Source organism: Chiloscyllium plagiosum, chromosome 23 (assembly GCF_004010195.1).
Source record: "Chiloscyllium plagiosum isolate BGI_BamShark_2017 chromosome 23, ASM401019v2, whole genome shotgun sequence".
Lineage (NCBI taxonomy): Eukaryota > Metazoa > Chordata > Chondrichthyes > Orectolobiformes > Hemiscylliidae > Chiloscyllium > Chiloscyllium plagiosum.
In genome coordinates, this window is record NC_057732.1 from 49076934 (window position 1) to 49090595 (window position 13662).

A 13662-nucleotide genomic window follows, 5' to 3' on the forward strand; every position below is an offset into this window, starting at 1 on the left:
GAGTCAAAGGATGGAAAGTTGGTTTGTGTGATGGACTGGGCTGTGTTCACGACTCTCTATAGTTTCTTATGGTCCCTGTCAGAGCAATTGCCATACCAAGCCATAATAAAACCAGATAAAGTTAAAAATCGCACAACATCAGGTTATAGTCCAACAGGTTTAATTGGAAGCACTAGCTTTTGGAGCACAGCTCCTTCATCAGATGGTTGTGGAGTATCACTGGCATCTCCAAATCATAAATCCTGATAGAATGCTTTCTATGAGGCATCTATAAAAATTGGTAAGAGTTGACATTTCAAGCCTGTTACCTTTAATCAGAACTGGGCAGCTGGATTACGAGAGCTGCAATTGGTTTTGAGCAAGAGTGGGGTGGGACAAGGACAAAAGGAAATTTTGTGACTGGTTAGGAAATGGAAGAGATTGGATCACTGGTAAGTAGTCCTCCAGGGTCAGAGTGATTGTGGTGGGACAAGAAAAGAAACAAAGGAAGAACAGGTTTACTTTTTTGTTCACATAACATGGATATTGCTGGCTAGACCAGCATTTGTTACCCATCCTTAATTATCATAAGACCATAAGACATTGGAGAAGAAATTAGGTCATTTAGCTCATTGAGGCTGCTCCACTATTCGATCATGGCTGATATGTTTCTCAACCCCATTCTGCCGCTTTCTCCCCGTAACCTTTGGTCCCCTTTACAATCAAGAACCTATCTATCTCAGTCTTAAATATACTCAATGACCTGGCCTCCACAACCTTCTGTGACAGTGAATTCCATAGATTCACCACTCTTTGGCTGAAGAAGTTTCTCCTTTTCTATGTTCTAAAATGTCTTCCCTTCGTTCGAAGGTTGCACCCTCAGGTCCTAGTCTCTCCTACCAATAGAAATATCTTCCCAACATCCACTCTGTCCAGGCCTTTCAGTATTCTGGATGTTTCAATTTGATGCCCCCTCATCCTTCTAAACTCCATCGAGTATAGGCCCAGAGTCCTCAAATATTCCTCGTATGTTATCCTCGTATGTTATTTCTGGGACCTTTCACGTGAATCCCCTCTAAACACACTCCAGGACCAGTATATCCTTCTGGAGATATGGGGCCCAAAACTGCACATAATACTCCAAATGTGGCCTAACCAGAGCCTTATAAAACCCCAAAAATACATTCCTGGTTTTATATTCAAGTCCTGTCAAAATAAATGCCATCATTGCATTTGTGTTCTTAATTACTGACTCAATCTGTAAGTTTACCTTGAGAGAATCCTGGACTAGAACTCCCAAGAGGGAAGTCAACCACATTAAGTGAGTCTGCAGTCACATATGAACCAATAGATTTATTTTGCCGAGAACCAGATGGGCTTTTGTAACGATCTACAGCAATTACATGGCTGTCATCAGACCAGCTCTTCAGTTCCAGATTTTAATTGAATTTATATTTCACCATCTGCCACAGTAGGATTCAAACCCATGGCCCAGAGGTTTGGCCTGGGACTCTGGATTGCTAATCCAGTGACATTACTGATATGCCACTGCCTCCCAGGTATAGTATTAATTGGAGGAAATGAAAACCAAATGAAGGAAAGGAAACAAAATGAGGAATAGGAATGGCCTGTTTCCACACTGTAGGTAATCTGATCTAAAAAAAATTGACGTTGAATTCAGTATTGAGTCAGAGATGTTAAAATGTCTCACTGAAAGATGAGGTGCTGTTCCTGGAGCAAACATTAGGACAGTGGGGCAGTGCAGTAGGGGCCAAGGACTGAAATATCACTATAAGAAACTATCTCATATCAGTTATAATCAACAGACCTATAGGTAAATCACAGAAATTGTTCAGTAGTTTGCACTTTATTAGTTTTAAGGATGTTGGCTTTCCTATCATTTCACTTGAGGAAAGGGCTTGTGATATAGTTAATAGCATCCCTAGCTCTGGTCTATAGGTTTTCAGTTCAAGTCCTACTCCAGGACCCAATGATCTCAGAAAGTGCCTTTGTGTTGCAACTCAACAATATAATAAAAAGCTCATCATTCCAACACTTCCTGACTATTTCCCAAAGGAAAAGTAGATACGAATATGATGATATGAAATAAAGAACTTTTTAAAGAAAGTGGTAGTGAGCTTTCCTCTTAGTACAGCTGATTTCTGAGGGAAAGTAAGAGTGAACCATATTGCTACGGTTCTGGAGTCACATAGACGTATGTCCAGGTAATGATAACTGACTTCCTTCACTCAAGGACATTAAAAAATAAAATGGGTTTTTGAAACAACTCTGGAGTTTAATGGTCACCTTTTCAGATACTGGCCCTTCAATTCAGATTTATTTAATCAACATTCCCTCAGCTGCTGTGGTGGGTGTGTACTCGTACTATTGGATCATTAGCTCAGGTCTTTGAATTTCTCATTGCACCATGCGACTATAGCTTCCTCCTTTAGAGATGACAGAAATCAGCCATCTGTGTAGAATGGTGCTCAGGAAATGCTTTGGTGGGTCCCACAAAAGAGGCTATTACAACACATTAATCCTGACGGCTTGCTTTTTCTCACCTTCATTTGTGCCTTAACTTTGTAAACACGTGGAATTGAAGATAATATTGAGTGGTATTTCATTAGAGCACTAACAGACTCAGTGCTTTATTTTATTCCCACGGACAGCTGTCCTTGCTAGCATGCAGAAATTTGGCCTTTTCACATCTGTAGGATTCCGAAGGGTGGGGGCGGGGGGAGTGACTGTATGAGTCATGTAAGCTAATAGCTAGTTAAGGATATGTTATGTACACAGTAATAAATGAAAACTGGGTAAGTTTTATTGAGTTCTGCGCAGGCAGTGGGGTCAGTTGAAAACTAAGCTGCAAGAGCGAAATCTGAACCTTTTAAATATTTCCAGGCCTTAGCTCATTCAATCACAGCAGACTTCTGTTAAGACAAGCACAATTTAATGGAAAGAACCCCCCCCCCCCCCCCCCATTTAAGTTTACTTTCACATCATTAATAACTGCTGCCAGAAGTAATGAAAGAAAGCTTCTAAACCCTATGGGTTCATTAGGTTAATGCTAATGCTGAGGATTACACCATTTGTTCTTTAATCACAAATTAAATTTGGGGTAAAAATGGAGACATTAATCCTTTTATCAAATTTAAAAGTCACAAAACACCAGGTTACTTGGAAGTACTTCCAAATAAACCTGTTGGAATATAACCTGGTGTTGTGTGACTTTTAACTTTGTCCATCCCAGTCCAACACTGGCACCTCCACATCATGGCTTTCATCGAGTGTTAGTGACGAGCACTTCCTTCTTGGGGACAGTAAACAGAGGGAAGATCTATCTATCACATCTCAATCTGCTTCAATTCTAAACCTCAGGCGGGCAGAAAAGATATAAAAGGGACCTAAGGGGCAACTTTTTCACGCAGAGGGTGGTATGTATATGAAATGAGCTGCCAGAGGAAGTGGTGGAGGCTGGTACAATTGCAACATTTAAGAGGCATTTGGATGGGTATATGAATAGGAAGGGTTTGGAGGGATATGGGCCGGGTACTGGCAGGTGGGACTAGATTGGGTTGGGATATCTGATTGGCATGGATGGGTTGGACCGAAGGATCTGTTTCCATACTGTACATCTCTATGATTCTATGAGTCCTTGGAATACAGGTAAATATTGTTATTTTCATCATGGTAGTTCTTCAGTTGCTGCTAGGTGGGGAATATACTTCTCACAAATGCCGATAGCAGATAATAAGCGAGAGTCAAAATTTCCTGAAACTCACGCTGGTGAGGTTGGGCATTTGGCATTGTCTCACTCCTTACCCATTCAATGTGACTGCATAAGAGCTGAAGAAAAAGGATCTGGAGTAGACCATTCAGCCCATCAGGGCTGCTTTGCCATTTAACGTGCTGGAATTCCAACTCACCTCCAACTTTCCTGTACAATCTCATTAGTCCTTCAGCACCTAAAAAATCTATTGACATCAGTTGTAAATATTCTCAATGCCTGAATATCCACAGCTCTCGGGATTGGAGAATTCCAAAGATTCCAGCTCTGAGTGAAGAAATTTCACCTCATCTCATTCCTGAATGTCAGACAAGTTATTCTGAGACTGTGACTTTGTGGTTTACAGTGCCCAGCCAAGGGACATTTTTCTCTCTCTTTCCCTTAAGTTGTCCACCTAATATGTTTCATTTAGGTGTTCAAATCAGGGATAAAATCTTTCACCTTTTCATCTTGAGCCAATAAGAAATATAGGTGCAGCCCCTCAAAAATCCTTCTAACATTAGAATGGTGGCAGACCTGTACCTTTACCTATTCATCTATTGTTGACGCATTGCTTTTGATATTGTCCCAACAAATATCCATGATCTGAGGCTTGAAAATTTCACTGGACCCTGTATCTACAGCCTTGATGGTCTGAGATGGAAGAAATCAGTGACTAATCTAGACTTTAACCTGAAGTTGCAGACAAAAAAAAGTACAATTTGTTTTCCCAAAAAATATGCTAAATATTTAATGTGCAACAATATATTTATCATATTCTGATCCATAATAAGAAGTAACTCAGACATTATTTAGGGTGGCACAGTGGCTCAGTGGTTAGCACTGCTGCCTTACAGCACCAGGGTCCAAGGTTCGATTCCAGCCTCAGGCAACTGACTTTGTGGAGTTTGCACATTCTCCCCATGTCTGCATGGGTTTCCTCCGGGTGCTCGGTTTCCTCCCACAGTCCAAAGATGTGCCAGTCAGGTGAATTGGCCGTGCTAAATTGTCCATAATGCTAGGTGCGTTAGTCAGAGGGGGTGGGTTAAGACCATCTTCGGAGGGTAGGTGTGGACTTGTTGGGCCAAAGGGCCTGTTTCCACACTGTAGGGAATCTAATCTAAAGGAAATTGACTGTTCTTCCCAAAATGTTTATTCCATTTGAAATAGAATGGGATAAAGTTTGAGGTAGGGCATTTATACAACACTCTTAAAAGTGTTCCTGTTACCGAGTGGCCTTTGCTTAAAAAATATTTGAAAGGCATTAGGCATGATCAGTATTGGTTTATGCTAAAATGTGTCCCCACCACTGACCTATGAACACAGGAGACTGACACTCATTGATGTCAACATGTGGGATCACATATGAAGCATTGCCAATTGAGTGAGGCACGCGAGGAGAGATAGGCACCCTTAGAGACTTCACCACTACAGAATCAACATGATCAAGAAAGAAGAGAGAGCATTGCATGAAGAATGTTATAATTCTCATTCTCTTTCAAAACCTGTCGGTGATTCTGCACCTTTTGTCATTTTTTTAATGATGAAACGCTGATGCCCCATCCTCAGTCGAATTGACATCTTTAATGGGTTAAATTCTGTGCACTGTTCCATATTTCTTTCCAGGACCAGACATTATTCTATCAATATTTCTCCTGCAGGTCAGTTCTTGTACAGTGCTGTGCAAATCACAGAAACAACAACCAATACAACTAGACCAGCAAGACATCGCAATCAGACAGAAGCCTGGAGAGAAGGAAGCGAGGTGTCCAAGGGGTCAGCAATTGTGTTACATATTAAAGACCGCCTCGTGCCTGTGGTGAAAAAGCAAAGAAGGATTTACAATGGGCAACATCAGGTCAACTGCTGGTTTGCAAAGAATAATGCCGTCAATCTGATTGATGGATCATATAAAGACTATCTTGTGTCACATCTCTTTCAGACAACAAGGAGTGCAAATGAACATTAGCGCGTAAATGGCTGGAGCAGAATATCATGTTCATTTCTCACCACTTTTTGTTATAAAGCAATATTTAGTTGGCTTTTGCACTGTTACAAATGTCATGCTTTGTTTCCCTGGTAACCACATACTTTGTAAGATTCCATTGCAGATGTTCTCCTGAGATTTCCGTAGATTGGAAACATTGAGAGCTCAGTTTGTATCCAAGATTTTTGAAATCACTGTCCAATGATTACTTTGTTTTTGCAAATGAGCAAACAGTTTGTCTCCAGGGGCCAGCCTCAAATAAGTTGGTGTTGCAGCTTTTGGCAAAAATAGTTGGTCCCCAATGAAACAATAAAAATAAAAGGCTTTACATGTTTAAACCCACCCATTATCATGTCTACTTCTCCACCTTCACTGTCAATTAGAGCGAAGCTGGGCTAGATCAGATATTATCTTCAGTGATATTTTTCAAACAAGACTTCCTTGTTCAGTCCGACTGCTCTTCCAACTGGATTTCCAAAATGAACTAACAGACAAGTGGCCTTAAAACGAAAGATCAATGAGACTTCTGCATGGGTTTGCAGTAAGAATGCATGCTCGGCAATTAGATTTGGAGGTATTAGGGGCAGACCTCTAAGCATATAAATATAAATTTTTCCAGTTGCAGCTTTAACAGAGGGCATTAAGCCAGTTGTTTTAAATGTACCCATAAAGACTAGAACAGGAAAAAGTCACAGAGACACAGTAAATATCAATCTGCTAAAATCTTTAAAGTAAATTCCTGAGTCTCTAAGTTATAACATACAGTTCGCTGCCCTACAAGACTATAAATAAAAGAATATGTAAGATACACACTGGGTGTCGCCTCCATGGCATTTACGAAAAACCATTTTTAGGAGGGTCAGGAGCAAGTGAGAATAGATTTCAGATGGGAGGTCTGCACAAATTTAGTGAAATGTAGCCATTATAAGTTGATGAAGCTTGTATATACACAATAAACCAATAAAGTACAGCTAGTGGAATGTTCAACCATAGAATTCTCTGATCAAACAAATGCAGTTCTTGAATGTAGTTTTAATTATCCAAACTGAGGACTATGTGACCACTGGCTATTGAATTGAATATTGAGGAATATGAAAGAAACTTAGACTTCTTTTGAGCAGAAATGATGGTGTGACTTTATTTAAAATAATAAAAGATAGAAAAGAAAATTCCAAAACATGATTTCAAACAAAACCTTGGCAGGAAATAGAAAGGATAAACTAAAGATTATACTAGGCGAAAGTGAGTACTGCAGATGCTGGAGATTAGAGACAAGAGTGTGGTGCTGGAAAAACCCTTCATCAGGACTTTTGCCTAAAACGCCGATTTTCCTGCTCCTCGGATGCTGCCTAACCTGCTGTGCTTTTCCAGCATCACATTCTTGGCTCTAAAGATTAGACATTCCAACCAAGCAAAGTGAATCATCCATAATCTGCAACTTCAGTTGGTACTGCTTACTCCACCTTCCTCATTTCCCCTCCCCCCACCTTTTCTCAGTCCCAACCATCGGACTCAGCACTGCCTACTGGACCTGCAATCTTCTTCCCGATCTCTCCGCCCCCAACCCCTCTCCGGCCTATCACCCTCACCTTAACCTCCTTCCACCTATCGCATTCCCAACGCCACTCCCCCAAGTCCCTCCTCCCTACCTTTTATCTTAGCCTGCTTGGCACACCCTCCTCATTCCTGAAGAAGGGCTTATGCCTGAAACATCGACTCTCCTGCTCCTTTGATGCTGCCTGACCTGCTGCGCTTTTCCAGCAACTCATTTTTCAGCACTGCTTACTCTTGACCAGTCTTTTTATTAGATTGCATTAGATACACTTTTCCTTTTACTTGCATTTTATCATCTGCAAATGTAATCAAGGATGGGGGCAGGATGGGAGTGTTTGTTTGATTTGACTGCTCGTCTCTCTTTGCTGGTTACATCTACCCCTGGAAAGTGAATATACAATGCCCATCAATATATCCTTAAGGCCTTCCATGACTGATGGGCACTGTAGGGCATCAACTAACCCCACAAAAATGATATGTGAGTGGACAATTAACAAGTTCACTTTGAAGGTTTTTGATTTTGCCACAGTGCCCCTTTAAAAGGCTGTCAATTAGCTAATTCGTTTATTTGTTTAATTGAAAGCATGCAATCCAGGCTGCCCACTAACCACGTGAGTTAGAATAGGAAAAAATCCTGACAGTGTGGAAGAAGGCCATTCAGCCCATACCACCCCTCTGAAGAGCAACCCACCCTATCCCTGAAGTTCCCATGGTTAACCCACTTGCCTGCATACAATAGACAATCTTAGCATGGCCAATCCACCTAACCTGCACATCTTTGGACTGTGAAAGGAAACATGAGCATCCAGAGGCAACATACGCAGACACGGGAGAACATACAAATTTCACACAGTCACCCAAGGGTGGAACTGAACTATGGTTCCTGGTGCTATCAGGGAGCAGTGCTAACCACTGAGTCACCATGCCACCTACTTGCTGTTCAAATCCCAATGGTCTAACCCAACACTTGGTGGAATGCCACATTGGCATTATTGATAGTTAAGGTATTTTGGCTAAACTGTCAAGGAATATTTTGCTTTTTGAAAGCTTTATTGCACTACTTTCAGGCCAAATCTTACTGTTTTACTTTTACAGTAGGTACATGTTTTGAATCTATACTTGTCAGTTCTTTGTATTGGATTGTGCCAAGGATTGTACTCAAGAGCTACAACTCAATTTTTTTTTCTTGGAACAATGTGCTTGTGAAATCTGTTCATTATTCAATAATTAGAATCATCCCTTTATGCATCATCACTTAAATTAGTTCATTTTTGTTCATCAAACAGAGTCAAATAATGTACTCCCATGTGGCAGCCACCTTCCCATAATCTCCCATTTGTACTACCAAAAATAGAATAAAAATAGCATTTTTTGATGCTCATTCGCTTAGATAAACATTGCATCTTTGAATTAAATTGGTTCCCATCCCAGTTTCCTAAGGAAAAATCCACACATGCTACATCGACATTCTTTGAATGAATGATAGGAACAAAAGTTGCCACAGCCATGAGGGTTTTGTGAAGCTCTGACTATCTAATGCAAGCAATTCAAAGTGTGTACATTTTCTGCATGACTTGACCCCTTTCCTGCATTTGCCATCTTGATCAGGAAGAGAGATTTTAAGTCGTCCCTAGCCACTTCCTTTATCTATCAATGAGAACACATTCTGAAGCTGTTGAAAATGAAGTCTCTCCGCTCCTTCCAAGACTCAACGTGATCCAGTGATCTCTGGGGAACCATATACTTGAGAAGCTTCCTTGGTCACTTTGACTGTGCCTGTTAGGATAGATTTTGCTTTGCAATAATTTTATTATATATTTTGGGGCAGCAAATTGAATGCAACCTTTTTATTTTACCACAGGAAAATATGTTGAATTTTTGAGAAGATTGAGAGCTCAGGTTGATGATAAGTATGTAAGTTAGCTCGCTAAGCTTCAAGGTTTGTTTTCAGATGTTTCGGCACCATACTAGGTAACAACATCAGTGAGAGTCTCTGGTGAAGTGCTGGTGGTATGTCCCACCTCTCTATTTGTAGGTATTGGTTTCTTAAGGTGGGTGATGTCATTTCTGGTTCTTTTTTCTCAAGGGGAGGTAGATAGGATCTAAATCGATGTGTCTATTGATGGAGTTCTGGTTACAGTGCCATGCCTCTAAGAATTCTCATGTGTGTCTTTGTTTTGCCTTCCTAGGATGTGTGTGATGTCCCAGTCAAGGTGTTGTCCTTCTTTGTCTGTACGTATAGAAACTAGTGATAGTGGGTCATGTCTTTTGGCCTCCATTGGTATTCGTGTACCCTGGTAGCAAGTTTCTTGCTAGTTTGTCCGATATAGTGTTTTTTAAAAGTTCTTGCATGGTATCTTGTAGATGACATTAGTTTTGCTGGTAGTATCTAATTGATCTGTTCATTGGTTGCTGTTTAAGTGTGTTGGTAGGTTTGTGGGCTACCATGATGTCAAGGGGTCTGAATGGTCTGGAAGTCACTTCTGATATGCCTTTGATGTAAGGTAATGTGGCTATAGGTTTTGGTTGCGTTATGTCTGCTTGTTTGGGTTTGTTTCTGTGGAATTGGAGGATTGTGTTATTGGTACCCGTTTCCCAAAATGTTAACTCTGATTTCTTTCCACAGGTGCTGCGGATCTGCTGAGCTTTTCCAGCAATTTCTGTTTTTTGTTTTGGCTTTTGTTCATAGTTTCTTTGGCTGACATAAAATTATCCTTTCCTAATTTATTCCCATTTGCAAGTATTTGTCACATTCACTTCTAAACCTTTCCTATTCATGTACCCATTCAGGTACTTTTTAACTGTTGTAATTGTACCAGGCTCTACCATCTCCTCTGGCAGCTCATAGCGTACATGCACGACCCTCTGTGTGAAAAAGTTGTACCTCAGGTCCCTTTTAAATCTTGCCCCTCTCACCTGAACCCAATGCACTCTGACAGTGAAGAAATATTGAGTTCAATAATAAGTCTTATTACTTCTGATCAGTGTAAGAAGGAGGTGTACTGAAACGTTGTCTGTGTTGGACCGGCTTTTGACTGGCTGTTGGAGCAAGTCTCGTGATGAAGCCTTCAGGAATACACTTCGTCATAGTTGGCAACCTATTTTGCCAACTTTTCACAAAACCTGAATTTCCTGATGCAACTGTCTCAGCCAAGTGTGGGAGTATTGCAAGTAGCTGCAACCAAAATGTTCTGAAAAGTCAGCCTTGAAATTTGTGGAATTTTCTGCTAAAACATTGTTAAAATACTTGCGTCCCTATAAAACAGTTCCAGGTTTTGTAACTTGTAAAATTTGGGATATGGTGCTCCATCACAACAGATAATATTTACCTTTCAAAAGAAAATGTATTGAGGAATGAATAGGCAATAAAATAGTGACTTCCCAAAATGTTGTTCCTCTCCACTATAAGATCGTTGAAGAAACATTCTGTCACAACTAAGTGCTGATCTCTATAGGACTGGATGATGGAGACCAGAGTGTCAGAGGCTCAATAGAAATGCTGTCCTTAGGAGTCAAGAGTTGTTGAATAGAGTTCAGATCTCCAGATGTTTACATGTATTTGGAAGCCAGTGTACAATGAAAGTATTGTCACAAATTATCCAGCAGAAGAAGAAAATGGAAATTGTATGCACATAATTTAAATGAAAAATAGGTTTGCCTTTGTGCAAATATCACCAGCATTTCCTTCCTTCTTAAATGTTGAAACTGTAAACCTTGAAATCAAGGCTTTCAATATGTGTTTTTTCTGCCAATATCTTATTTAACACACTAGTGAATTAATCTACAACATCAGACAGGGATTGACCTAAAGCAAAGCTTCCCAAGGTAGGGGTCAGAACCTCAAGAGGGGTTACGAACTTGAAGCACTGTTGTCGTGAGCTCAGAGGCAGCAAATGGTCACCTGCTATCTCCACACTCTCCTTCTCTTTCTTAGAGGTCTGATGTCTCAGGTTTTTCCAGTCGCATCCTGCTTTCAGTTCTCACTGAGGGGGTCACAACAATTTTCAAATCTCACAGTGGGGAGAAGTTTTGGATACCTGCTCATATATCCTGTATTTGTGCAGGATGTATATTTCAGTGGAACACACAACTGCGCAGAAAATCTACAGCCGAGTCCAAATGACTTTTGTCGGCTACTGAATAATGAAGACCTTACGGGTTTTCCCCATGTGTATTACTTTTGCTGAATACATCACAACATGAATATTCAGTTTTTCTCATTAGGTGGATTTGAAGATTTTGTATTAATTTAAAACATAGTTGTTATGTTATATATTCCTTTAATTATCATATACTCTGTGATATCGTGCTCATTATTATAATGTCATACAGAATTGTTTCTTACCATAAATACTCATAAAAAGGTTATCATCTCAAGTGTAATTTCATAAGAACCCACAAGCAGATAACAATATCCTTGCATTCTTAAACTGGGATTCTATGTGCTTACATTGGTTAACTTAGGTAAGTTAATTTAAACAAAACTTATCTGTAGCTATATTTTAAGGGGTTGGTTAGCTCAGATGGCAGAACGGCAGTGTCAAGTGTGGGGTTCAATTCTCCCACTGGTTAAAATTATCATGAAGGGCCTTCTTCTCAATCTCTCCCCTTGCCTGAGGGTGTGGTGACCCTCAGGTAAAACCACAACCAATTGTCTCTCTAATAAGAGAGATTGCCTTCCGAGGCAAATGTAGCTTTTTAAATATATTGTCTCCTGAGGTAGTTTTTTAGACCGAAAGCTCTTGTGGATGAGGAGGATTCATTGTACACTGCAGACTTGGTAAAGCTGATTAAGTTCCATTGAGGTTTTATTCCTAACAATAAATTAAACTGAATAGGTTTACCTTGCTGGAGGTAGTGATAGAACAATTGACATGTTTGCAAGAAGAAAAGTGAAGCGTGAATCTTAGCCCTTTTTGCAGTTTCTCTGACAATGCTCTTTCACTGATACATGAGATCAAACCTATTCTTGTTATAAGTGATATAATTAGTCTTGTGGAATTCCTACTTCATGCCAACATTAAAAGACAAATGTAAAATATTATTTCAGATGTTTCATATAAAAACTAATGTAGATTTTATTCCCTCTGCTCTATTTGGATATTCTGTCATACCTTTTAGCATGACCTCAATAGAAATTAATAATATATATCTTTACCTTTATATCAATTTATTTGGTAGGTATGTGCTGCAATAACTCAAGTGAATGCATCCTTTAAGATAAAGAAAAAAAATAAGAAGCTTTGACTCAGTTTTCTAATAGTATGAAGTCTTATAATCTCTGTAGAGTCATTGAGATGTACAGCACGGAAACAAACCTTTCGGTCCAACTGTCCATGCCGACCAGAAATCCTAAATTGATCCAGTCCCATTTGCCAGCACTTGGCCCATATCTCTCTGAACCCTTCCTACTCATATACCCATTCAGATGTCTTTTAAATGTTGCAATTGTATCAGCCTCCACCGCTTCCACTGGCAGCTCATTCCACACAGGCACCACTCTCTGCGTGAAAAAGTTGTAGAGATTGACAATTCCCAGTGATTAACTCAAGGGAACTAAAAGGAAAACACTACAGATATTGTAAATCTGAAATTAAAGAAGGAAGTGCTAGAGGAATGTAACATCAGTGGGCAGAGAAATAATGATCATTTTTCGAGTCTGATTTGACTCATTAGAATTGAAAATTGAAAATAGGCTGGAAAATTATATGTTCTTTTGTTTTTAATGACCATAATTTCAAAGTGCGTTCGCTCTTCAACAACTCTACTGCTGTAATAGAAATGCAGCCACATTCTGGAATCAGGTGCAAAATGGATGAAATAATTTCACTCTGCTTTACATCAGATAGTGCTCAATATACATTAAAAGTAGTTTTGCAGTGACATTAACCAGAAAGGGTAAATGTATGAGTTTATTGGAGGCCTATTACAAAAATATAATTTATTAAGTAAATCTCTTCTTAAACAGTATAAAATTACATGGCAGTTTTAAAAATATGATTTCTTGAATAGTTCATTCATGTTATTTCTACTTAGGGCTACAACCAGCTAGTCCTGAGATAATGTTTTCCAAGGCGAAAGTGAGGACTGCGGATGCTGGAGATCAGAGTCAAAATTAGACTCTGGTGGGCGGCACGGTGGGTGGGCGGCACGGTGGGTGGGCGGCACGGTGGCACAGTGGTTAGCACTGCTGCCTCACAGCGCCAGAGACCCGGGTTCAATTCCCGCCTCAGGCGACTGACTGTGTGGAGTTTGCACGTTCTCCCCGTGTCTGCGTGGGTTTTCTCCGGGTGCTCCGGTTTCCTCCCACAGTCCAAAGATGTGCAGGTCAGGTGAATTGGCCATACTAAATTGCCCATAGTGTTAGGTAAGG

The 13662-nt window shown here is 40.1% G+C and overlaps 1 protein-coding gene across 2 annotated transcripts in view; it reads left to right on the forward strand.

Moving 5' to 3' along the window:
* Positions 1-6077, forward strand: part of itih5 (inter-alpha-trypsin inhibitor heavy chain 5) — a 62236-nt gene extending 56159 nt beyond the window's left edge. For both annotated transcript variants that reach the window (XM_043713257.1, XM_043713258.1), the window contains exon 13: positions 5410-6077. In XM_043713257.1, coding sequence (XP_043569192.1) covers positions 5410-5717 — 308 coding nt within the window. In that variant the 3' untranslated portion in view covers positions 5718-6077. The remainder of the gene's footprint in view (positions 1-5409) is intronic.
* The last annotated feature ends 7585 nt before the right edge of the window (positions 6078-13662 follow it).